This window comes from Choristoneura fumiferana, chromosome Z, assembly GCF_025370935.1.
Source record: "Choristoneura fumiferana chromosome Z, NRCan_CFum_1, whole genome shotgun sequence".
Taxonomy (NCBI): domain Eukaryota; kingdom Metazoa; phylum Arthropoda; class Insecta; order Lepidoptera; family Tortricidae; genus Choristoneura; species Choristoneura fumiferana.
In genome coordinates this window covers 15,557,215-15,585,056 of record NC_133472.1, presented here as the reverse complement: position 1 = coordinate 15,585,056, position 27,842 = coordinate 15,557,215, and the positions used below count along the sequence as shown (strand labels likewise).

At 38.2% G+C, this 27,842-nt stretch overlaps 2 protein-coding genes across 3 annotated transcripts; both read left to right on the top strand.

Annotated features, from left to right (window-relative positions):
• Positions 1 to 1,052: 1,052 nt before the first annotated feature.
• Positions 1,053 to 25,843, top strand: LOC141440988 (protein Wnt-11b-2-like). Its single transcript, XM_074105589.1, has 3 exons — positions 1,053 to 1,329; positions 18,990 to 19,225; positions 25,644 to 25,843. The coding sequence occupies exons 1-3, from the start codon at positions 1,256 to 1,258 to the stop codon at positions 25,841 to 25,843; spliced, it is 510 nt and encodes a 169-aa protein (XP_073961690.1). The 5' UTR covers positions 1,053 to 1,255.
• On the top strand, positions 15,882 to 17,618 carry LOC141429096 (uncharacterized). 2 transcript variants are annotated; one of them, XM_074089294.1, is made up of 2 exons: positions 15,882 to 15,924; positions 16,411 to 17,618. In XM_074089294.1, the coding sequence occupies exon 2, from the start codon at positions 16,472 to 16,474 to the stop codon at positions 17,483 to 17,485; it is 1,014 nt and encodes a 337-aa protein (XP_073945395.1). In that variant the 5' UTR covers positions 15,882 to 15,924; positions 16,411 to 16,471; the 3' UTR covers positions 17,486 to 17,618. The 2 variants fall into 2 exon arrangements, with proteins under 2 accessions (XP_073945395.1, XP_073945404.1); XM_074089303.1 differs by lacking the exon at positions 15,882 to 15,924 and adding an exon at positions 15,943 to 16,030.
• Positions 25,844 to 27,842: the final 1,999 nt, after the last annotated feature.

Below are 27,842 nucleotides of genomic sequence, written 5' to 3'. Positions count from 1 at the left end.
TGCCGCCGCTAGACAAGACTCTTATTTGTTTCTCGGTATTAATCCTTATCAAAATAAATACCTTCGTATTCAAGACTACTTCAATACCTTTATATTACTTTTTGAATTATTCAATTCGGACATTCCATTCAAAAGATATCACGAGTTTAAAAATGTTATATATATGCGATGTAGTCATCACTGGGGTAGGTACGGGATAGGAGTCAATGTCACGAAATAAAGGCCAGAATAATCCACTTTATTTATAATTTCTACTTTTTTTTAACTCGACTCAAAAAGAAGGGTTGTTAAAATTTGTAAATAAGAAATTTTTATTAAATACCCTTGCGAAGCCAGGGTGGGCCGCTATTACAAATAAAAATAAAATAATTAAATATTAAAAATAACATAACCTTACCTATAAAGCTCTACGGGATGGCCATTTCAAAGTTCTTGAAAATTTTATGGCTTTAGAGAAAAGAGAGTTATGGCAAGTGATCATTATTACAAACATTATATTATGGACCGTGAGTGGGCCCTGCGCGGGTACAATTTTCAATAACCGAAGCAATTTACGAAAGTTGAAAATCCCCTGACATTGTCATTTCAAAGTTCAATATCTCAAAAATGCCCCAATAATTAACTATTGTAAGAACCGCAAAGAAACTCGCTTTCATGTAAAAAAAAACCGCATCGGAATCGATCAATCCGTTTGAGAGCTACGTTACCACAGACTGACAGAACTTGGCGTCTAACTTATAACATCCCTCTTTTTGAATCGGTGGTTAAAAAAGGTCTGTAATCGAAGGCACTTCACATTTTCAGCTCCATTTTCTAAGGAGACATTACACTCTGCAAATTTACTTTAATGGTCAATGTTCAATTTGTAGGTCAATCCGTCGTTAGGTAGTTGGTATTAAAACAGAAACATCTGAACTGAAAACATAGAATGTAGATGCTTAAAGTGCTCAGTCTGTTATGTGGCGAATAATCTATGCGAGTGGAGGGTTCGGCGGCGCGGCTGACCAGTGGGTGCGCGACGCTCGGCGGCGGGCCGGAGCGGGAGGCGGCGCGGGCCGGACCGGACGGCGCGCGGTCGGCCGCGGACGGCACTCGGGCGACGGGCGGCCACGGCCTGCATTCTGTCGCGGACGCAGCTAGGGCGCGCTCGGCCACACGACCCGCGTAGCCGCTCCCTCGTCACAACTTTACGTTTTCGCGCCAAATAGTATAACATACGTTATATTATTTTTTTCTGTGTAGTTTTTGTTTTGTAATGCGTTGTTACAATGTGTTCTTAATACTTTTGTTTATGTTTTTGCCGAGATCAACAGAGGCGATTCGATGGCTGTAAGTACATGCAAAAATATTAGCTACCTAAGTTTGAAACTAAGCTAGTTATAAACTAAGTTAAAATAATATCCCCTATTTCGATAAGAACCTACCGTTTTCGCATGGCGCTTATTGTCAAGAAGAATTTTTCGCAAGTTGTGACAAAAATGTTTTGAATCTGTTGATGGCGCGGCGCTAGCCATCACTAATACAGCACTTGAAAAGGTAAGTTACGCTATTTTAGCGTTTAATTTAGCTTTTTTATTGGGTTTGAAAACTATAATTCTGTATTTTACATAGTACTTACTTACAATACAGACAAACAATATTATAAGTAATTTTAAGTATCTATGTACTTATCTGCTTATGCATACTTATCTAAGCAAAGTTTCAGCGGCCCGTAAGTAACTCACGGTCGCACCTTGTCAACGGCGTATAGCGGGCGGGCGGCGGCCACTCACTGCGCCCATTAGTAATCAAACTATTAATTGGTTCTACAGAAAAGAAGCACATTACACGGGTATTATCTGCCTGCCAAGCGAACAATCGCAGAATACTTGCAAACGTGCATTCACTATTACCTATTTAATAGGTATAGTATATACCTACTTGTATGTTGCTTTCGCGATTATTTACTTTTTTATTTTTGTTTGATGTTTCTAGCAGTTACCTAGGTTAGTTCTGTCTCTTTTGCATAATATAACGATACTCATTGTTGTAGAGTCGCCATCCGATACACCTGAACTGTTCAGATGCTTAAAATATCTGAACTCGACCGTATTGTCAATCTCGTATATGCGCGTGTTCTGATATTTTGATATTTTAGACCACCTGTATAGCTCCGATGTTAATGATAGCGACTGTACCGCCAAATCTGGACTCTAATTTTTCCTTTTTTAGCTAGGAGGTACCTACGCAACCCTAAACTAATACGTTTCGTATCCCGTGGTTGTATTATCCCCTTCTGCTAATGGTTTTTACACAATCTTTCAATTATTTTTAACAACAATAATCAGCCTTTATTTAAGCTTTATGTGAGTATTTCTCATTAAACTAAGCTTAAAGGGATCTATTTTTAAAATGGCATCACTCAAAAATACCTACCATTCAAAGTGATAAAAATTGTGTATCTATTTCTACAGAACTTCAAATTTAATTTTTTGACTAGTTATTGTTTATTTTAACAAGATCTCTTATATACTTACTCCAGGTACTCGTATTTCAAATTCAACACAATTTTCATATCTTTCGGGTAGGTAGGTGTTATTTTCGATTGATGTGATTTCAAAAATCGGCCTTTGGGGTGATCCAATATAGGTATTTCCTCTATAAAGCAACCTAGGTACGATGCAATAAGACGCTATAGTTGCTTAGGGTTTGTGTTATCGTTGGATTGACGAGTGTTTCCCTCAAAGGACACATATATCAGTTGTCGTTACTAAATGAGCGGTGAGCCGGTGAGGCTATAGGCTATAAGCCGTAACTCGAGAGTCGAGCGGCGGCGACGGGCGGGCGCCGGCGCCCCGCGGCCGACGCTCCGCTTGCCGCCCTAATTGTACATTGCACTAATGAGCGGCGTTGTTCCGTTGCAACCCGTAATTATTCGCTCAGAGATTACACCCGGAAGCATTCCGGGAAATGTGAGCGTCCAGGAATTCATCAATAATGCTTGGTTCGGGTGGAAATCTGTAATTAAGTATCCTCTATTACGCGTGCTGTGCTTAGGTACACAATGTACAGTGTACATTTATTGTTTTTTCTTTATTTATTTTTTATTGAGAATATTGAGATTATTTATTGAAAATGTAATAAAAATACTCTAAAAAAATACATGTTACTCTCGAAGTCTTTATTTCATAGTATATTGGAAGATTGAAAAAATAAGAATTAGGTATCTACATAGTAATCTAGTAATACTGTAATATAATAAATAAGAGTATAATGGTACCTTTGTTATCTTTACTTGCATTTTCACTTTTATGTTTATTATTCTTTGATCTTCAAACTATATAACTAATCACATATTAAATCAATTAATACCTATTTTCTTAATATGTCATCTCCCAGGAAAATTTTGTGCCTCTGGGAGAGGACAGGTTAATAAAGTGCGAAAAAAAGGGGCAAAAACGGGTAGGTACGGGTACAAGCTGGGCAGTGACCTTTTCCGCTTGTACGCAGAAGGTGACTGAGAGTTATTGTCGCATTAATCGGAATAAAAGGAAGTATAACTTAATTGCTATGTGCAATATTGACAAAGTCAGCACCGTCGTAGGCACCGTCGTCCGCTGCGCTCTTTGTTTCCACGCGTGACTAAAGTATGGAACCAGCTTCCTGGGACAGTGTTTCCGGAGCGTCGAGCGGTACAACTTAGGGATCTTTAAAAACTGGCCACGAGCGTGTCGGACACACCCCAAATAATTCTCAAACAATCTTAGCCGCTATTCTGAATTTTTGGGGGAATACTCGATTTTAATGAAGAATTTAAAGTTGAATATTTCGCAAACAGATAGATAACTGAATAGAAAAATCGTCTTAGCGACCTCCCAATGGTTTTAAAAGACCTATCCAACGATACCCCACACTACAAGGTTGGATGAGAAAAAAAAACCCCCACTTTACTTTAAATATATTAATATATAATATTTTTTTATTTGACACTATTTGATCTATATCTACCTACGTACACCTACCTGTTTCTGTGTCGATTCCATGTCGATTCTGATTGGGTAAAACGCTACTGTGAAAATAAGCTTCAGTAAAAAAGCAAAAACGCGAATGGAAATGTTGCTGGAAATAACGATTTTGGGGACATGATTTTCCACCCGTCAAAACACGATTCTTCTATTGATTTTGTAGAATTTGGTATATTCAATAGCTACATACTTATGATGTCATTTATTTTTCAACTAAAAATATGATCTGTCAGCCTACCCACAGCTCCTATCCTACCTACCTAGTTGAATACTAATCTGCATGGTATTCAGGGCTAAAGTGTTTATTGTTTTTAGAGTTCCGTAGTCAATTAGGAACCGTTCCCTTATAGTTTCGCCATGTCTGTTCCGTCGTCTGTCTGTCTGTCCGTCCGCGGCTAAGCTCAGAGACCGTTAGTACTAGTAAGCTGTAATTTGGCATGAATATACTCATATCAGTCACGCCGACAAAGTGGTAAACACAGATATAGATTAGATTGTAATCTATATCTGTGGTGGTAAAATAAAAAACAATAAAAAAAGTTTTTTTAGGGTACCTCCCATAGACGTAAAGTGGGGGTGATTTTGTTTTCTCGACTAACCCTATGGTGTGGAGTATCGTTGGATAGGTCTTTTAAAACCATTGGGAGGTCGCTAAGACGATTTTTCTATTCAGTTATCTATCTGTTTGCGAAATATTCAACTTAAATTTTCATTAAAATCGAGTATTCCCCCAAAAATTCAGAATAGCGGCTAAGATTGTTTGAGAATTATTAGTAGTTTAAGAGTAAATAGCAGCCTAAGCTATGAAACATACCTACACTTGGAAGATTCCGTACACAATACGAAACCTTAGAAAAATATTACTTGATTTTTTCGTAATGGCTATATACGGAACTTTATCCTGGGCGTCTCCGACACGCTCTTGGCCGGTTTTTACTAGAATCGTTTAATGAAATTATTGCTTTATGGTGTCATAGGTATATCTACGCTACTGCTAAGTAAGTATTTTAAATTTGTTCTTGGGCTAAAATTTATTTCATTGTTCACTCCGTTTTGTGGTAGTTACTCATTTAGTAATATTATACGTCCAATTTTTCGTGTACGAAGCATAAAATGTAATATCCTTTGTGTAAGTGATTCCCGTGAGAGAAGCGGTCTCAGTTTTCGCCGAGTTAGCAAGGGCCGTGTGTGGCAGACCGAAAAAAATGATTTCCCTCGCTCGAGTTCCCATCGTGACTTTTCCAGGCGGCCGTCCCGTGCATCTGGCGGGACCTATTATTAGGGGACTGCTCTTAATGCTTTCTTAGGTATTTTTATATGGATGCCGTCTTAGTTTTACGATTGTGATTTTTATTGAATTCTTTCATCCGAGTTACGTGCTAGCGGTAGGCCTGCTAGCGAAGGTGAAATACGAGCCACTTTACTGGATTTATTTTATGGCTTTGTGTTAGGCACAGATTTCTTTGACATTTAAGTGTAGTGCATTATATAGAGTAAAGTAATTGTGGGAAGGAAAGTTCATAGACTTTGTTATTTGGGCCATTCTACTTTTAACTAACCATTAATGTTTTGTGAAATATAAGGCATACCTAGTGATTATTTTCAAGTGTAAATAATTTATATAATACGTGAAATAACTAAATTTAATCTTTTACAGAAAAACAACTTTAAATTTATAGAAATTTTGTGGAAAAAAAATGGTAACTCAGCGGAAAATACACCAATTTCCATACAAATGGCGGGGACATGCATGTCCACTGCGTTACCTACTTTATAGATAATAATGATTACTTTTTATACGTAGTGATAATTTTAAATGTAAGCTTGTTGTTGTTTTTTAGAAAAATATGGCGCTGTTCATTGGAGGACAATTTTGCCAGTGTCTAGTAGGTTTTGCCGTTGTACGGTAAACAAAATCTAGAAAACGAAATATGAGACGTAATGGTAAAAATGTAAGCTTAATTATGTGCCCATTTAAATGTTTAATGATAAACTTTACCGTTTTTGTAAAAAAATATTAGAAGTGCACATTACAAAAAAATACTGGTCAAAGGTTAAAGTAGAATGACCCATTTGAACTTTCTATTGTAAACACCCATTTGAACTTTCTATTGTATTATAGCTGCGTTTTTAGGGTTTCGTAGTGATAGATAAAATTTATTCATCTATCTTTTTCACGGTGAGGGGTGACTTTAGATACCTTGGTTTTTTAAAAATTTTGCAGGTTCGCGAAAGCCATTTTATAGATTCAGGGATCCGTATGCAAAAATTAAGCTTAAACGTGCTAATTTTTGTAAATGTCAAGTTGAAAGTTTGTTTATGTGTAAGTATAGGTATGTGTATTGTGCGTATTAGTATTAGTATAGCAGAACCCTACTGACGTGCTAAATGACCGATTTTAGTAAAAAAAACTAGTAGGTAGGTACAGTCAACAACAATAATATACACGTTTGAAGTGCCAAAAATATGTATACAGGACTTTATTTGCCTGAACACATATTTTTTGCACTTTGGGTGTATTCATATCTTTGTTGCTGACTGTAGGTACAGTCAAGAGCAAAAATATGAACCTACTTATTTATTAGAACTACTCAAAAATATGTTACCATGGACTTATTACACCGGAATAAGAGTTTGTGGTAGGTACAGTCGAAAAAACTGAATTACTTATATGTACCAGGCTGGAACTTTTGAGCTTCTAATGTCATGTTGACATCACATACTTTTGACAAGGAAATCATGGAGAAATTGAATGGAAATTGATTATTTAATGGTTCCACCCTGGTACATATTTTGGAAGTTTCGGATAGGTTCATTAGTTTTATAATTTTGAACTTCAAGAAGAGCATTTAGAAGGAATCTTAAAAAAACAATGATTTAGGGTTATCGTAAAATGAATACCTAGTATAAAATTCGTCGAAGTATTAACATGTCACATTCGCTTTCAGTGAACGTGTCGTTCAAGGAAAGCGCAGCTTGCACAAAAAGCGCAACAAGAGGCGCGCACGATTCATTTGATCTGACACAAATTTATCCACGCCGCGGCGATCTTTATTTACACAACGGCTATTCACTTTGTCCTGACAAATTCAATAAATTACCCACATCCTCACCGCGGTGTCTGATTTGTTTAGTTTTTATTTCAGCTGCTGGTGTCATGTTGTGCTCGTCCGTATCGAAGACGGCGGCCCTTGAACGATAATTGTTAATTCATTATACACAAGTGGCGTGGCGCCGCAATAACTCGATCCCACCGGATTGTCTAAAATTTTAACGTGACTTTAGTGATTAGTTGATTACAGACGCGGAGATGGTGACACAAAATATTTACGTACCTACCGCCAGTCATATCATTTGCGAAACTACCTACTTATCCACTTAATTAAAAATAAGACAGTTTTTTTACGTGTAACATACAATTTTAATAACGGTATCAAACTTTTAAACTAACACAATTTTTTTAAAGATCGAAACCCAAAGTTATGACAGTCTGTTAGGCCCTCAGAGGGAGCCACTTTATTGGTACATAAGCGTTACATTTTTGCAAGTGGCTCAAGCCCAGTCAGACTGTACTATGTGTTAGTACTTAAAAGTTGATTTAGGTATATCGTCCGTAGGTATTTGCCTTAGTGTATATTCGAGCATAAGTTTTCACGCTTGTCCTCCAGTTTATCAATTTTTTGCCTAAGTAGTAGAAAAACAAGTTCCTAAGTGACAAGTGGAAATAATTAAGGCACTCGGTGCTATCTGACGGTGGGGCGCGGGCGCGGCGCACCGTCTGCCGAGCGAACGTTGACTCACGCACGGGCTTTCCGCCCGCCCTTCACACAACTCCTTGCACGTCAACAAGCTAACCCTAATTGTGAAGTATTCAGGCATATAAACCCCCTTGCAAAAAATAGGGCACCCATGGTTTTTCAGATTTTTAGGCATTGAAGCTTAGAAAGTATGCTTTCATGCACATAAAATACAAAAACCATAGGTGCCCGTTTTTTTTGCAAGGGGGTTTAGGTCCATTTCATCGATAACAAGGGTTTCAGTTAGGTGATTAAGAGTATCGTGCACAAAGTTACTAATTAGGTTTGCTAATACACAACGAACAGGTACCACATGTACTAAGTATTCTTTTACTACTACTACTTAGTCACAAGCAATATGGAGTTCGAGGTCCTCTTAAATGAATTAGTTAGTAGCAATAGGTATAGTAGTAATAATAATAATAACTAAATAATTATCATAAGACAATTGAGACCAATTAACCTAGTCTCAGTAAGCAGTGGTGGTCTATTGGTTTAACTTATGGCCACTCAAGCAGAGAATCGTGGGTTAAAACCGTCTCGCACCTCTCAATGTTTCGAATTCATGTGCGAAATTACATTTGAAATTTACCACGAGCTTTACGGTGAAGGAAAACATCGTGAGAAAACCTGCACAAACACCTGTTTATGTGAAGTGCCCAATCCGCACTGGGCCCGCGTGGGAACTACGGCCCAAGCCCTCTCATTCTGAGAGGAGGCTGTGCCCAGCATTGGGACGTACATAGGCTGGGATGATCATGATGATGAACCTAGTCCTAAACTAAGCAAAGCCTTCGTATGTGTACCTACTAGGCAACAGATAAACATACTTGCATCTTACGACACAAACTGAGCGATACGGATGCTTTCATAAAAAATGCATGGTCAGTTATCGGCTATCGCTAACTTAAAATTATGAATATCATGATTCCTGCTTCAAACCGCCGCACCTACTCGCCTGCATTGCGGCTGCCTACTTAAGAAACACTTAAGTTTAAAGATAAGACACGGCTGGCAACCCTTACTTAACTCCCTCCTGGCTCTCGAGGCTACGAGTAGCGCGCCCGGCAAAAAGCATTAAATGATCTGCAACAAAAATAAATATCAGCATGTTAGTTTGCCACGAATTAGTTGCAGCTATTTATTAGCGCATTATAGTGCACGCACACGAACAAAACGGCTGCAGAAACAGTCACAATGCTTGAATAAATCAGCGCCCGGTGATCACTGAGACTCAGAAAACAAATTATTGGTTTTAATTAATTAATTATTGATATATTATTAATTTATTGTTAGCTAAATAGGTAGCGACGTTCACCAGAACATGTTGCTCTGAAGATGAGTTCTGGTTGAGTTCGAAACACGTCAGTGTAGTGTGGTGGTGGTGATATGACGTGTGTTCTTAGTGTGGAGACGGAGGAAATGCATGAAAACACATATCTTGCCTAAACGTACATACATAGGTACAGTCACCAGCACCAATATCTGACACAACAAGCGTGCATAAATATCTGATACGATTCTATTTCTAGGGCCGGAAGGACGTGTCAGATATTTTTGCACTCGCCGCTGTGGCAGATATTATTGCTGGTGACTGTACACAGATATCGTAAGATCACGGGTGAGCAAAGTACCTAGGTAATTGTTTCAGTTCATTACTACTGTATAGCAAGTTGACACCTCTGTGTGTGGCGACATAGTACATCTAGGGGCACGGCAGTGCCATCGCCAAGTCGAGCATTATGTACATATGACAGCACGGCAATAACTTATAGAGCTTTTGCCCGCGGCTTAGCCCGCGTGAAATTCGATTATCGCGCGCTGTTCCCTCGGGAACGTACATTTTTCCGGGATAAAAAAAATATAACAAAAAAAATTTATAACAAAAAATTGAACCGAATACAAAAAACCATGAAAATAAGTTTCTACCAGTCTGAAGTCGGTGCCTCAGCACGAGCCAGCAGGAGTGGACCTATAGTCGTCTACTTCACCTACATACCTACTGATATTTTAGACTTCAATCACTCCTGCTGTTTCGTGCTGAGGTACCGACTTCAGACTGGAAGTAAATTATTTTCATGGTTTTTTGTATTCGGTTAAATTTTACACGCTTTTTAGTGTAAATAATCTAAGATACAATAGTTTAATATCAACTGCTCGTCACTTTTTACGAAACATTGCATTTTCCGATGCAGAGACGTTCATTATTGAGGAGTCCTGGTGCTTCTCCACCCGGGCCGTTTTACCATATGCATTACGAGGAGCATAAATTGCTTAGCAACTGTGTCAAAGTAATTAAAATTCAATCCGTGAAATACTTGTTATTGAGTAGTAACTCCGATGGTCAACTGTGGTCTTCATCATCACTTCCTCTTAACCAAATGATAATTTTCAAGAGCAAATGCACGAGTTACTACTAAATATATCCAATTTACTATAGGTGTCCCTACAACATTTGAAGAGTTCCTTCGATTTCCTTAAGATCCAATCATCAGATCCTGATTTGGTGCTTATGGGACCTAATTGAAGACATTCTTAGACGATCGCAAAAAAAATTCAAAGTGGTTCATAAATGACGGAGTTCTGCTTAACAAACATAAAAAAAATACAACCGAATTGATAACCTCCTCCGTTTTTGAAGTCAGTTAATAAAGCATTTACTTGGTCGACCATACCTACGCACAATATTAGATAATTTACAATGCATGTAATGAATTGCTTACAAATTGGTAATTCCTTCCTGATAGAGAATCAGTTTTTTACCCGACTGTCTGTGAGGAGGGTTATGTTTTTAAATTATATTTTACTATGGAGTCTGCGGTGATGAAGTATAGTTAAATATGCCCATTGATATTCAGTATTTTGTATTGTTTCAAAGCAAATAAATGAGTTTGAGTTTTGAGTTTGATACACCTGCTTCATAATATAGTTAAGTGCCTGTGCCTATAATTATATTTTACCTTTATTTTATGTTTCATTTCAACTAGTAGGTACTAGTACATAAAACATAGTAGGTACATTGCATGAAATGTTACAAAGCATAAAATGCGACATTGTTATACCAATCATACACGTATTAAATAATCAAAGACTAATACTTAGTACAAAACATATAACAAATGTTTTTCATAACGTGGCGACTTAGATAAATCGCCCTTGTATTGGACAATTTGTTAAGTAATCCCTGCATTTGTTTCAATTATTCGGGCTTCCTACTTAATAGCTGTTTACATTTAAATTGGGAACGGGATTTGCCGAGCCGTGATATAAATTAATGTGCACGCGTGTTCAGCATACACATTGGACATTTTGTATGATATTCTGCCAAATGAGAGGAGTACCTACTCGTTTCATGTTTAATTTTACACGAAACCCCGCGATAAAACATCGTGCGTTATGGTATGATATTAATTATTTCTTGTATTTATCTAATACATTTAAAAGAGCATTTGTATATTTATTTATTTCGAGGATCTCGGAAAACGGAAATAACGATTTAAATTAAACCTGCTTTGGGGGGTTTTCAGGGCGAACAATCGCTCTAACTTGATAACCCTGAGAAATCGCGATTTTTTTTTCAAGTTTTGGCACGATCACGCGATTGCAAATGTTTGGTCATCCAGGTACAGGTCCTGTTCTATAATAAAAAATAAATAGTACATACCTAATTTCGAAAATCCTAAAAAGCGGGTTTCGAATCTAATGAAATATATGACAGAAAACAATAAAAATCAAGTAATTTATTAATTCTAATAAGTATGTAACGCTCCTAACTTTTCTGCACAAACTTTGGCTTTCAAGGTGCCAATTTAAGAGTAGGTAGATATACCTATACAACGTTTACCGGTGGTAGGCGTTTTATGCTCCACCGCTACCCTGAACCATTTAATAAATGGAAGCCTCCTTCTGATCTTGATTTTAACCGTCATTACTCTGTGTGCGTGTGTCGAATGGTTCATAATTACAGTATCATTCTTCGGTGCGTAATGATGCGTGGTAGTTTACTGCGACACTAACGGGGCCCAGCCCCTTGTCTGTTGCTACTGATTGTAACAAATTGAACTTTCTTTCGGAAGTAGGATTATGCCTACTTAAATTTGAAGAAATCAGTAGGTACCATGCGTTGAGGATGTGGGCGACATTATGACTATGCACTTTTCTAGTACAATAGTATCTCTGGCACTCCAGCTTTCAACGTGCCTACTGACTTACAAGCTGTAACGAGCAGATCTAGAATGCGATTGTCAATTCCAATTCCTATTACTCCTGCCCATAAATGAAAAAAAAATGCGTTATAAAGTAAACGCGGCTTGAACTTTAAGGTTTAGTTAAATTAGCGGTGGATCCGGCCGGCGGCGGCGCGGGTGCGGGCACGCACGCTGCCGACACAATCATACAGCATTTAATCACCATTAAACTGGAATCAGCACCGCAACGCTGCAGCCGCGTCAGCTCTAATGCTTCCATTCTAAAACAATTTACAATGTTTTTTACTTTCATTTAGATTTCAACGAGCTTTTTACATATTTTGGAATATCATTCGTTTGTCGATCGTTACTTTTACTCGTATCTTCTCCTCCGTGTAAAAACGCAAATGTTAAAAACTATGGGCACTATGTGATCAAAACAAGGTATTATATGTGATAATTAACAAAAAAGTAAAACCGACTCCATAAAAATAACAAAAAACGGAACCGACTACAAAACCATTGAAAATATTTTTCTAGGTACCTAGTTACTAGCTCGAAGTCGGTGACTCAGAACGAACCAGCAGGAGTGGAACAATACCTAGTTGTCTACCTCAACTACATACTATGGGTTTCAATTCCTCCTGCTGGCTCGTGCTGAGTCACCGACTTCGAGCTAGTAACTAGAGGTAAGTACCTAGGTACCTAGAAAAATATTTTCAATGCTTATAGTCGGTTCCGTTTTTTGTTATTTTTTTATTTTATTGGAGTCGGTTTTACTTTTTGCTAAAAAATTTCTTTATTTCTCACTTTTTAGTGATTCGTAGCCAAAGTACATCTCACAACGATTCCATTAAGCCCAAACACGTTTTAGTTACATTGTTTTATAAGTGAGTTCCGTTGCCTACCTTCCGGCTTCAGCATCAGATCAGTTCGAAAGAATCATTAACTTAAAGCTTGCTCAGCTTGCTGCTTTGCTCTTATATGTGACAGTGTCCAAGACATTTTTGCTAGTTGGGTTCTTAGTCGTTTATCTATGTAGGTATATTAATCACGATCGTTTCGGTTCATGGCCATCTACGGTCTTCTTCATCAAGTCTTGTTTACTAAATGATACTTTCTGAATGTAAATGCTTATCTTAATGCTAAAAATGCCAAAATCGCCATAGGTGTGCCTATTAAATTAGAGGTTTGCCGTCGATTTCCCTAAGATCCCATAATCAGATCTTGACTTCAGAAGAGTACTCTTTCGAATAAAAAATAATTTTGAAAATCGGTCCTCAATTGACTGAGTAATCGGTGAACATACATAAAAAAAATACAATCATTGGAACATAGAACCTCCTCCGTGTTTGAAATCGGTTAAAAATAAATATGTAAGAAATTATAGGTACATCAAAGTTTCTTACATATTAATTTTGTTTCTAAACAACGTCGTTACCCTATTTATAAAAACTTGAAAAAGGTCGGTGTTCAGCGCTTTGTACGAGCGGTTATGACATAGAGCGTATCGGTTTGCCCCTCGGCAGGCTCTTTGTCTCCTAGATCGAGATATGCGCTTACAATTAGATACGGGAATTATTTTATTAGATCGCTCGTACACGTGCGCGGCGTGACGAACGCGATAATGTTCCCGGTGCCGAATCGGACAACGGGACAATTACATTCCGCATGAATTACCCATAATGGACGTGGCTACGGAAGCTTTGTGCTCGTAGCACCGTGACTCGATGTTCCGAGTCAACTGCTATTGCGTCGTTTTGTGGCTCTAAACATTTTTAAGGGTAGGTACCTAATGCTAATGTGCTTTGTGCTGGGTGGTCTTTTGAGCGCGCGTTTGTATTTGCTCGAGGGTTCCCATTCCCACCCAGTGCAGCCGGTGCCGCGCTCTAACGGCGCAGCCTGGCTAATTACCGCGGCTCCACGGGCCTACATTAGCCCGTGAATGAAAGTTCTTTGGGCCGGCATGGGCGTCATGTCATGACGTCGCGTGCACGCTCCCTCCTCACCCCATCGCATTACACGAATATCGGTACGAAGCGAAACAAAGCAATTATTGATAGAGCTGCAGTAATATCCGATTCCAATTAGCTAGTTACATTGCTAGATAGAAGCACTTGCCACCTCAGGAATCACAAAGCACAATAGGATGGATATAGTAGTTACATATGATGCTCAGTGGAATCAGGAAATACGATAAAATTACCAATTTTAGGTCAAGAGACAAGTTATATTTTAAAAACCTCAAACCACAGAATTCAAACTCCGTAGTGCTGGCTCAAGAATATTGCAAAATAGCTCTATATCTGTAACCGCCTTCAAGGAATAGGTGGAAGGAATTATAAGTGACATGTATTGTCGGTACATATATATAGGTACTTTTTATAGCATCCATACTTAATATTATAAATGCGAAAGTGTGTGTGTTTGTACGTTTGTCCGCCTTTCACGTCGAAACGGAGCGACACGGATCGACGTGATTTTTGACATTGCGATAGTTTATGGGCCAGAGTGACATAGGCTTCTTTTATCCCGGAAAAATACATACTTAGTTCCCGAGGGAACTAAGCGCGGGCAGAAGCTAGAAAGACAAGCTCCCACTGACTGCCTACCTGACATCAAAGCTTAGCTTTGGTTAAACCTAGTAAGCTGAAAATTTCACAGAGGTTACCTTTATGTATGAGGTAGGTAAACAAAGAGTACCTACCTAAGGACGATTTTGTAAAAGGGTACTGTACCCCTAGTGTAAGTTTTAGTAATCTCAATTTGTATGGAAACACGAACATCGCAAACATTCCGCTAGAGGCGCTGTTCGTGTTTCCATACAAATTGAGATTTTAACGCGAACGCGATCGAGACTTATTTTGTAACCAAAAACTTACAATAAGAGTAGGTACCACTGCTATGATTTTACAGTGACCGTACTCGATATATAGCGACAGCGTAAATTATTTGTAGAGGCGCTGTACAATTCTCCATATAAATAATTTACGCCGTCGCTATCGAGTACGGCACTGTAAAGTCATGGTAGTGGTACTGTGCTGCTGCTCGTGCGCGCGTCGCGGCGCGCCCCGGTGCCGTAATGATGTATGAAATATTATTACGATACAGCAGGGCTACTACGAAACTCGAAACTCGAAGTTCGTGTCGTGCGGTCCCTCTGACACTTACACTACTTATTTAATACGAGAGCGAGAGGGACCGTACGACACGAACTTCGAGTTTCGCAGGAGCCCTGCAGATATCTGTATCGTAATGAACATGATACAACCGTGTTCATAATAGAATCCAATGTCGTAATGCTGGTCATTATCTATGGTTTTTGAACGCATAATGGAGGATTTACTATATGGGTGCAGATAAAAGTTTTTTTATTACTTTTATTTCAAAAATCTGATAGACGTAACCTCAAAGCAAATACGACAATACGGTGCGTATTCAAAAATATAGACGTAACTAAATTATTCACGTATTTTTTTAAATATATATTACCTATTTAAAAATTCTGATCTAGGTAATCTCAAATGAAATATGATAATACCTATTTCTGTGGATAATAGGTACCGTGCGTATTCAAAAAATAAAGACGTAACAAAACTATTTACGTAGTAACAGTTCGCGTGTGACAACAGTCTATAGATAGCTTATTTACTACAGAACTACCTATAATATATACATTGGCAAATTCGATTCATACTTACCTACAACAAAGCGAGGCACGGCATCAAAGTTCGAACATTGCACGCGCCCCTTGGATTATTGGAAATAACAATCGGTAACGCATGTCCTTGGCAGGCACGACAAAACATCAATGAAATTTAATATTCTGTCTCCGATAACCCAGTTACCGTAACTTAAGCTGTGTATAAAAAGCGGCAAGTACGGCATCCCTCGGCGGCGCGGGTAGTACGGCGCGCCCGCCCGTCCTCGCCGCACGTAAGCCCATTTTACTTTCAAACTTACCACGCACGTTCTTCCTTGCACTTTGAACAAGCTTTTTTTCGGAGCTTTGTGAAAATTAATGCGTACCGTAATGTAAAACGTAGGTATTTAAAATTGGGAATTTACCTTTAAATATTAACATAAATTTCAATCTGCGGAACACCGCTATCGCTAATTAATTCATATTGTTTCCTGACTACTTACTGGTGACATCAATAGAAGAAAAGTAAAATATGTCATCCCAGATTTTATTAAACCGTTTACTGATAAAATGTTTGATAAAAGCTAGGACCTTAATTAAATATTAGTTAGACACTCAGTTCATAGAATGTGCTTGCAATCCGCCTGTGGTGCAAATCAGGTAGGTAGGTAAGTATGGAGCCTCTCCATCTCATCGAAACATTACTCGGTCCAGTCTTTGTATTTAAGGTCTGAGCATAGTTAATTAAATTATCCTCAAGCGTCTTTCATTTGTTTCAGAAATAATCAAAGCAGAAGCGAATGTAATTAGATCTAAAATAAGATTAACAATAACATAAGCATGAGCCTTTTTGTTGATTTACGTCAAATCAAATCATCAGTTACAAATCTCTCTGAGATGGTAGATAAAATATCCACATCGGTCAACAAAGACAAAAATCGGGACGATAAGTCAAGGAATGAGGACAACGTGCTTTTTGAAGATAGGACGTCATATAAACCAACACCTTTGGGGTTTGGAGTTCGTTTTTCCCAAAGTCAAGAAGATGTTTATAAAAATATGCCTTCGTCTAGACTTCGCAGCCATATGTCTCTTCCTAATTTGGGGAAAAGTGACGTAGTATTTGAGAAATCTACCGTCAATCGTGATATTGGACCAAAAATCGTTGAATTAGACGATAAAGATAACGAAAACACAAATAAATCAACTATACAGTCGCTTACTGACAATATTAACGACTGGATTCTGGCTTCCACACATAAACGACCTCACTTTGATGACAACGGAGATACACATCCCATGGATTTTGTAGAATATGTGAAATACTATATTTCAGAGTTAAACATGCCTCAAGAAAAACAACTTTCCTTCATTGTATCTTGTTTCGAAGGCATACCGCTTATGTGGGCTCGCTGTTTTAAGAGTGAATTTAAAAACACAGAAAGTTTCTTTCGAGCATTCGAAGAAGAGTTTTGGGGGCCTGATAGACAAAAGGCTGCACTTTATGACATGAAATTGGGAAAATATGATGAGGCGAACCAGCCGATGTCTATGTCAGAATATTTCTTGCACAAAGTGTCAAACTATAGACACCTAAACCCGCCACCGTCTGATCTGGAGATAGTGTATTCGTTAGCGGCGCACTTTCCTTCAGCGGTAGAGTTGGAATTGCGGCTTTCTCCAAAGCCGACTCTACGCGAAGCTTACCGAATGCTGCGTCGCAGGGAAGGCGAGGCGGCGGACTTCCTTCCGAACTACTTGTACGAAATGTGCGAGGCGTTCCAGCGCGGGCAGCGGCCGGAGTCGGCGCGTCGCCAGGATGCCGCGCCCGCTGCCAAACCCGCTGATAAATAATCATACTGATTCAACAAAGTGCTATTTCATGAACACTGTATTTGCACTTGTTACGATCCATAGAAACATAACGTCCATTATGAGCACTCACTTAGACAATATTAAAAAGTTACTCAACTCACGGTTAATACAGTTACTTACAGCTACTTACTTCTTTAATAATAAATAATGTTAACGAAAAATGTATTTTTATTTTCCTGCTGTTAATTACCTATTTATTTTGTGCTTGATGTTTCTCTTGTCATGCTGAATGAAAACTTAAGAGCTGTAGCGCGAAGTTCCGCGTAAAATTTTAAAGTGAAGTACCTACCTACTCGTACTCGTATATACATACAGTCACGATATTTAATTTGGGACCAACTTAAGATCGAATATCTGTCACTTTATATGACCATTCAAAGGATTTTTTTACGAAATGGGTCTCAAATTAACGATCGTGACCTTACCTACGGCATAGAACATCAGAAAGCGGATGGGGAAGTAACTGGCGCCCATTCATCATTCATCATCATTCATTCCAGCCTATATATACGTCCCGCTACTGGGCACAGGCCTCCTCTCTTCCTCTCAGAACAAGAGGACTTGGGCCATAGTTCCCACGCGGGCCCAGTGCAGATTGGGAACTTCGCACGCACCATTGAATCGTTTCGCAGGTTTGTGCAGGTTTCCTCACGATGTTTTCCTTCACCGCAAAGCTCGTGGTAAATTTCAAATGTAATTCCGCACATGAATTTCGAAAAACTTGAGGTGCGAGTCGGGGTTCGAACCCACGACCCTCTGCTTGAGAGGCGATAGGTCAAACCACTATGCCACCACGGCTAAAAGTCATGTCCCCCCTCTAAAATCAAAACTGTTGTGTGGTAAAAATTCGAATGGTAGTAAATATATCAATTTTACTAGGAAAATTATGACGGCTAAGATTACTTGAGAATTATTAGTAGGTAGTTTATGAGTAAATAGCAGCCTAAGGTATAAAATATACCTAAACTTGGAAGATTCCATAGACAATACGAAATCCTTAGTTTCCTAAAGGGCTACGGAACCCTATCTTGGGCGTGTCCGACACGCTCTTGGCCGGTATTTATTTTTTATCAACTCGAGTAGATTGCGCTTCGATAACTAGTTGTATTCGATAGAGTAGGTAAATTCAGCTACATCGCATTTAAAAGCGTTTACTTATAACTACCTATGCTGTGGTGGCTAAGTTGCATTTTTGTTAGTTTTTCTCGATTATTCCATAAAATTTTAATGAAAATTTATAATGTGGCCTGATGGAACACTTCTTAATATATATTTTAATGTGTCTACTCCAATAATAATTATTCGTGATAGACTTTATTTTCTTTAAAATCCGTTAATAAACATTTGTTCGTTTTAAACTAACTAAAGATAATAATTAGGTTGTCATTTGGTGCAAGTCTTATTTTCCTTTCCTACTTAATATACTTAATATTCATTATTACTTATTTATATTGGTTGCTAAGGAGTGATTTGGTTGCCGCAGAGCGTTGCATGAGAGCGAGGGCAATTGGACAGGCCAGGACTGCACGGAGGCGCGTCGCGAAGGCGCGCTGGGGGGCGGGCAGGCGCGCGCGTGCCGCCGCCAGCCCGCCGCCATGCCGCACGTGGCGGCGGCCGCGCGGCTCGCGCGCGACGCCTGCAAAGCCGCCCACGCAGGCGACCGCTGGAACTGCTCCTCCGTCGACCTCGCGCCCAACTACTCGCCAGATTTGCTTACAGGTCAGTACTCTAGTGCAGTGTTTTTCAGACTTAAAGGACGCGGCCCCCCTTAGTTTGAAAAATATTTGGCGACCCCCTGCTTACCTCCACTTTCAGTATTTGTATTACCTTACGTTGATAATACAAACATTGAATAATCATACAAAAAATCCCGCTGTCATTACAAGACAACCCATTCTTGTGTGCGTGACCTCAACTCTGGTGGCACTACCTGTACCACTCGATCTCCGTTACATGACGCTCCTATTCCTAAGAAATACAGTAAATACGTATCACTTTTCGAATAGAATAGCAATTCACTCCGACTCCATAACATTCGAGACGAACCAAGTTAGTGAGCAGCTCGCTAACGTAAACGTTACGTGAACTTGCTTGCCTCCTGCCTGACTAGTGATTTCAGCGTACACGCAAAATATCCTCAGACCATCATAGATGCTACTCTTGGTCAAAGTTAGGGTAGGTACTTTTCCTTGTAAATTTGATATATTTACTACCATTCTGATTTTTTTTCATCCAACAGTTTAGATTTTAGAGGGAGGGGGGGCTCGATTTTAATGAAAATTTGCACTTTAAACTTTAATAAATTTCGCAAAAAGATCACTGAATAGAAAAATCGTCTTTGCAACCCCTCAAAGGTTTTTAAAGACCTATCCAACGATACCCCACACTATAGGGTTAGTCGAGAAAAAAAGGGCGGATTTTTAGGGCGTAGAAATAACCTCAAAATGACAAATGTGCAAAAATAATATAAAAAATAAACGATTTAATACGGTATTTGACAACTCCTGAATTTAACATATCTTAATATTATTATGAAATATAGATATACAGACAGTGTTTAGCGAAGAGAAAACTTAAATCGGTTGAAAATTTGATTTATAGTGATTTTTTGAAAAATCTATATACCTGTCTCTTTCTCAAGCGCTTTTCTCTCTGCAGCAAGTATGGCGGTACTGGCGTGTGACGTCACATGCCAGTATGTCTTTCTCTGTCTAATCTTGAATTTCAAACCCTTATAACTTTGTTATTTGTTAAGGTAGCTTAAAAATTGTTTCTTTATTCGATAACAGGCATTGTGTAGTTTTAATTTATAAAACATATACAAAATAGTCAAATACCGTATTTCGTGAAACAATTAATGATTACGAATATGAATCTATTCAATTATATGAAGGATTAATTCATTTTAAGCACAGTCCAATTAGTTTTAAAATAGTTTTCAATGTTGAAACTGTTGGCTAAATAATAATATGTAAGCTTTTAAAGCGTCAGCTTCTTAGCTTTCTCAAATATTGTTTTTCACTTATGTTGGTATAGCTAGGTAATTCTTTGGGTATACCCCACCTACAACATACTTACTCAAGTTACTACATACGAGTATGTTTTGTTTTTGTTGCGTCTAGCTCAAAAGGTTTTTATTTATAAGTTCCGAGAATAATGAGAGACAAAGGAAGGAAAGTTAGTAAAGTCTTTTAAATCAGTGAGCTGGTATTGTTTGGGGGCGGGCGGCAGGACGGCAGTCCTTCCTTCAGCGCGCGCTGCTCGTTCCGCACCGAGCTCTTTTTATCTACGTGTCACATCCATGCTTATTTACAACTTTGCGGGTAGTTAATTTTCAAATTATTTTCCTTCATTGTTCAAATGGACAAATGCGACTTAGCTATAAACCACCACCCATTTCATAAATAGTATCAGCATTTTAATTTCCGCGTAGGGGAGACCGAAGAGAGTTGTGACAGAGGAGAGTAGTGACAACGTCGATTTTTTAGAACTTATTAGCGCGCGTTTTTTAGTTTAAGTCTGGAGCACACGCGCTTTGCGAGCTTGCTAGCAGTAAATAAGTTCCCATAAATTGACGATGTCACATTTGTCCTCGGTTTCCCTCAACTAGGTACCTATAACGTCTAGCTATAAGCTATATATGTTAAACTAGCTTCGCCCGCATTAGAAATAGCCTAATGCCGTCTCATGTATATTATGCCCGTGCGATTTTTGAAAAATACGACGACAACCGTTTACTTAAACGATTCTGTTACCATGGCAACGCAATAAATAATTGTCCTTAGAGTTTGGCTTGAAAAAAAGTTATACGGTAACAATTTGAAAAACCACGTTCGCTCGCACAACGCCATCTATTGATTGCAAACGAAGTTAACACGTCATCTTGAGAGCCGAGGTATTATAATAAGTCACCGTTCTTGGGCAGTGCCCTCTATTCTTGTTTAAACTTACAATATTATCCCACGGGAACACAAACACATAACCAGGATATCAAGTATCGTATGTCTCAATGCAGATCGATGTCTATCTGCACGCCAAGTTTCATGTAAATCCGTTCAGCCGTTTTATTGCGTAATTGAGTAACAAACATCTAATCTAAACATTCAAACATCTTCACAAGCTTTCACATTTATAAAATTATAAGTAAATTTTACTTATCCATAATTATCATGTAAAAGTACCTTATATTTACGTTAGAAACCCAACACGGTGTTTTTGAAAGGAGGATTTTTGGGCGTGGAAATAACCTCAAAATGACAACTATGAAAAAATAAGGATTAATTCATTTTATTATGCATAGTCCAAGTAATTTTAAAATAGTTTTCAATTTTGAAACTGTTGGCTAAATATGCAAGAAAAGAAAAAATCGTGCAACAATTTTATTTTTGTTATTTGAATTTTGAACAGATGGCCTGTCCATTAGTCGAGCGTACGTTTTTAAAAAGTAATTTTGTAATTTTGAACAAAACATTGTTTTTTTCCTCGCATTCAAAGTGAAAAGTAGAGTGTTTAACGCGAGTCTAAACAACTATAATGCCACTCGAACTATAGCCACCCTCGCTCAGCTCGGGTGGCTAAACATTTCGTGTCTTTATAGCTTGTTTTAGTCCCTTGTTGAACGATCTACTAGTAACTACTTCGATTTATTGATCCTTAATTTGAGGATTAAAAAAAAATATATATTATTAGTTTATTCGTGCGTGACATTACGACACATTACGATTAAATACAAGAGTATAAAAACTAGTGTCCGACTGAAGTTTCGGTTTCGGTTTCGGCCAAAAAACTGTCGAACTCGGCCGCGCGAAACTGCGCACTTTCGGGTGGCGTTTAGCTTACGTGTCGGATGCGCTCAGCACGGCTGGCAATAAAACCTACTCAGAAACATTCGCCTTTACTGATGTTTCTTCAAGAAATTAAGGATTTTATAAGAAATACAACTACTGTGAAGTAAATTCACTGTACCTACACTTACTTTTGCTATTGTTTTGACCCCTAAAAAGATTTTTGAAACGTTGCTTAATACTTCACAACGGTCACATCGCTAACTCAATTGTCGGGCGACTGGAGGCGAAACACAAATCCTTTATGTGCATTTCTGCACATACGATTTTTTTCTTAGTAGCCCAATATACATGTAGACTTTGTTAAAACCGTTTCCAGTTCAAATATCACAAATTTTGTTCAACATTTTTTTAAATGACTACTTATCAACAATCACAGATAATTAAGTTTATTATTAAGTTTAATTTGTTTTAGTGACGCTTCGCCAGCGCGTGTGTTAATCTTCGCGGGCCACGAGCTTTGTGTGTAGATTAGAGCTTTACATAGTTTAACTTAACGTTCATTTCGTTTGATCGTTTACATAGTTTTACGGGCCACGCTTGCTACTTGCGCTGGCGAAAGTGTCACTATAAAACAACACTTAGTTACGAAAAACGAAAAAAAAATGCTCATGTGGAATTTGGCAGGGCAGCGACGATTTTCACTTTATAGGGTAGTTTAATTTAGACCCAGTAAAACGTAGAACACGGTAGGATGGTAAGTAGTAAGTATAACAAACTTTTAAGGAAAACTATAACGGCTAAGTTTACTTGAGAATTATTAGTAGTTTAAGAGTAAATAGCAGCGTAAAGTATAAAATATGCCTAAACTTGGAAGATTCCGCATAATCGAAATCCTTAGAAAAATATTACTTATTTTTTTCGTTATGGCTACGGAAACCTATTTTGAGCGTGTCCGACACGCTCTTGGACGGTGTTTTTATTCAACGTTTTAATCACGTTTATAAATGGTTCGGTTTCGGTTTCGGCAAAAAAACGTGTTTCGGTCGGACACTAATAACAACAAAGACCGAAAAATGAAGAAACAGAAACAAACTCACGAAACTCAGCATAATGCCGGCCTTGCAGCCGGCGAAGTCTTTCATTGGGACCATATATGTAGTAGGTACATACCTCGTAACTAAAAGGCTATGCTTTTTATTTAAAATTTGAACTCAACAATAAACGCCAAAAAGGTGCTTCTGCGGTTAGATAATCACGATATTGACTTATATATAGGTCCCTTTTTTGCGAATAAACTGATGTTGTTATGGATGCCGACTGAAAGAGGAACCTTATTGAATAAATGAAGACGTCACGCGATCGTTTCCTTATTCCACGAGGGCACGAACTCAACATTCAACAGTAAATAAGTAAGTATAACGAGTACGAGTACGACCCGGGTATGCGTCTAGCTTTGTGTTTTTTAATCCCCGACGCAAAAAGAGGGGTGTTATAGGTTTGATCGCTATGTGTGTCTGTCTGTCTGTCTGTGGCACAGTTCTTAAACGGGTGGACCGATTTGAATGCGGTTTTTATTTATTTGAAAGCAGGTTTTTTAGCCTCATCGGTATAGCCGTTTTTGAGATATAGAACTTTGAAATGACAAAGTCGGGGGTTTTCCCACTTTTTGTTGGTTAGGTTATTTATACCAATAAATACGTACCTACCTACTCGTCATAAATTTCGGGGTGTCCCAGAAGTAAAGAGGCAAAATAGAAATGAAAGTCAGTAAGTAATTAAATAACATAATAATGGTTTTCATGGTTTTTGTAGTCGGTTCTATTTTTTTTATGTTTACCTTTATAAATACGTACTCGTCATAGATTATTATTTGCACGCGTAGCTATGAAAGTAACGACTTTTATTGATCGTACCTACCACTTTCCGACTTAATGTAATGTATTGCAGGTTATAGGTGTAGAGCCAGTTTCTTTGTGTTAGTATCCAATTTCGTGTATTGATTGATTAAAGCAAGAGAGCCATCATACGCTGAAAATAGTTCTTGATTATTTTTCTTACTTAATAAAAAAAAATCGCTTGAAAGCCCACAAATCTGGGGGCACGGTATATTGCCCCAGGCAAGTCGAGCACAAAGCAACTGCCATACTTATCATCTTTTCTCGAACCATTTCGGCGTATTTTTACGGCTCTGTCTGCACTGAGATGTATGGAAGGCTGAAATTCTGCTCATTTTACAAACAATTTATCATAATAATAAAATAAATATCACGGGACAATTCACACCAATTGACCTAGTCCCTAAGTAAGCTTAGCAAAGCTTGTGTTATAAGTACTAAGCAACGGATAAATATAATTATATAGATAGATACATACTTTAAAATATTATAAGTATCATGGCACAAAGATGCTAGGTCTGGAATATCAGACGTGGAAACCTGCACGCCCGTTCAAACTATAAAAGCATCAATTAATTTCCTTGAGTAAAGTGCCTACACGACGTTGAAGTGGCGACCAAAAACAAAGCTCTCGTATTTTGCAGGCGGCTTCCGGCCGCGGACGTCTGCCAACTCCTCGATCCCCGACGTCGCCGACCGCGCTCAAACTGAAAAACTTCACCATTGTGTTCCGTCTTCCTTCCTGTTCTATTGCTAACTTTTAGTTACTTACTTACTTTAATGCGATGCTACTTCTCTTCTTATTTTTGAGTCAAGGAAACAAATGCTTAGCAGATACTATGTTTTGTTAAAACGTGCTGGCTTTCTACCCGACTGCCCGAGAGAGGGTTATGTTTTTCGGTATGTGGATATGCATGTATTAATGTTGTATGTATGTACGTCTATTTTTCGTTTCTCAACTGCAGCTTAAACGGCTGGACGGATTTTAAGATTATGAGGTATCATATTATGTGTAATTTACATATTATTATGAAGTTAGGAAGAAATATCATATACAGTGTTGATCCACTTATAAGTCACATTTCTCAAAATGTTACATTTTAACGGATTTTGTTATAATGAAGCTTTCTAAGCAAAGATCCCTCTAGATGCAAAGTTGGCGTACCTACCTATATTACGTTATAAAAGCAAAAAGTCCCTCCTCCAAACAGTATAAAAACAATAGCAAAACAATTCTGCTACATTGCGAATTTGTAACAAATCCGTGAAATTAATCAAACTGAAAATCCTTACGGACAAGAGATTTTTCTACGGAAAACGATATTCTAAGATATCTTATCTTTAGCCTGTTGAATTAAGAAGGCTATCGATAAAAGATTCGCCTTACAAAGCGATCAGTGTGAGGTGGGGGTACAGCGAGTCTGACAAAAGATTTAATTACACGCATGAATCAAGCGCAGAGGGTGCGGGCGGCGGCGGGCGCGGGCCGCGATAAGCGCGCGGGCGGCGCACTCACGCGCGATCCGCTGATGCGCCGTGTGATAGCGCTGGCGCTGGCGGCCGCCATTGTACAGCGGCCTGAGGACGCGCGTGCGGGCTCTATCAAGATTAGATTGCTTGTAATTAAAAAGAAAGGATTCCTCAGTTGTGAATGACCATTTGCATGCCCACCTGTTTCTAAAAGTTGATCAAAGCTCCTAACCGAATACACGAATCAGAATGCATGAATTAAAACTTACTTATTTACTAGTGGAACTAACCGATAAACGACTTTGCCCTGCTGAAGCCATAAATCAGGGCCACCAATTTGTAACTACTTATAGGTGATGATGACAATTAAAGTATTCCCTAGGAATCCGTAGCCAAAATGGCAAAAACATAAACCTTATAGTGTCACCATGTCCATCTGTCTGTCCGTCCGTCCGCGGCTAAGCTGCTACCAGTGCTAGAAACTGTAATTTTGCATGGATAGGAGTAGCAATTATGCCGACAGTGATAAAATAAAATAAAACAGGAAAACATTTTTTTGGGTACCTACTTAAATACCTCCTATAATAACGCAATAATTTCTAAAATGTGAAAATTTATCAGTTGATCACAAAGAACCGGGAGAACCGGGAATCCCCGGTACCGGTCCTGTTCCAGAACCGGGAAATGAAAATTTTGGAACCGGTCCCGGTACTGCATGCTCTACTTATAATATGGTACTGAAATATTTTATACACGATTATTTTTATAATCGATGATCATGTTGAAAATTACCAGCTAAAATTTAATTCAACAGTCGAGGTCTGAAACAATTAGCTCATTGTTTAATTAATTACGAATAATAGTAATATCTTATTAAAACTATTAACTACCGGATACATGGTCATCCTACATTTACTATTGAAGTGAAAGTATATGAGTATCACGGAGAATTCCCCGTAAATTTTACGTCATTATTACACTTAGGGGCTGTTTCACCATCCATTGATTAGTGTTAACTGACGGTTAAATGTGATGCCGTCTCCGTCTATTCGAACAAAACAAATAGAGATGGCATCACATTTAACCGTCAGTTCACACTAATCAATGGATGGTGAAACAGCCCCTTAAGCTCAGCTCTTAAGTCATTTAAGTAAAAGTAGGTATGAAGCTTATATTTTTAAAAGAGGTCGTAGCTAATAGACAGAAACGGTATTAGGCTGATAAAAAATGTCAAAAGGTTATTATCGAAATAAAAATTGCCACAGATAAAAGCTATCTATTACTGAATTAGAAAAATTGTTACCTGGTCACCGATTAAAAATCTTCGTTACTTACATGCCGTCACAAGCGTTCGAAATGTCATTTTGTATGACATTACAAAGGATTTTTTCACGTAATGGGTCACAAAGGGTGCGCCGAAGTTCATATAAAATTGCAAATTCCATTCAATTGCAAGTTCCATTATTGAAACATCGAAAATGTATCTCATACAATTTTATATCCTAATGTTCATTATATTTTTTTATTATAGACAATAGTAATTGGAACTCCGAATTTATCATAAATACTCATAATTTCATTCAACATAAATACCTTTATTACTAAAATTTATGTATATATCACTATTCAACATATCGATTTCAGGCAATAACATTTGGTATTATACATATATATTTCAAATAAATACCTTTGTTTATTCTTAATCCATCTATAGATAAATGCAAGTAAATTCAAAATAAGAAGTAAAAACAAAAACTTGAACTTGAAACATGAAAACTGTGAACAAAACCTAAATGCTGCAAAAAAATGGTTTAGGTTAGGTTAGAACTGCGACCCTCACGGAACTGAAATCCTGCCAGAAAAGTGGGTTAGGTTAGGTTATTCTGTGGTAGGTTAGAGCTGTGACCCTCACAGAACCGAAATCCTGCCACAAAAGCGTTAGGCTAGGTTAGAACTGCGATTATGTAAAACAAGGCAATTTTTGCACCGATTTTTGCTCCAAATTTCGTAATCTTTGTTTTATTTTAAAAATTATTATGTAGTGTTATGTTCATATATGTCTTATGTAAAGTAGATCAATTTATTGGGAAGTGTATCGGGTACCGGAACTTCGACCTGCAAGACATTTAAACAAAATACAGAACTGGAGCATATATAGTTACCCTGGGGGGCAAAGTAGCCTCG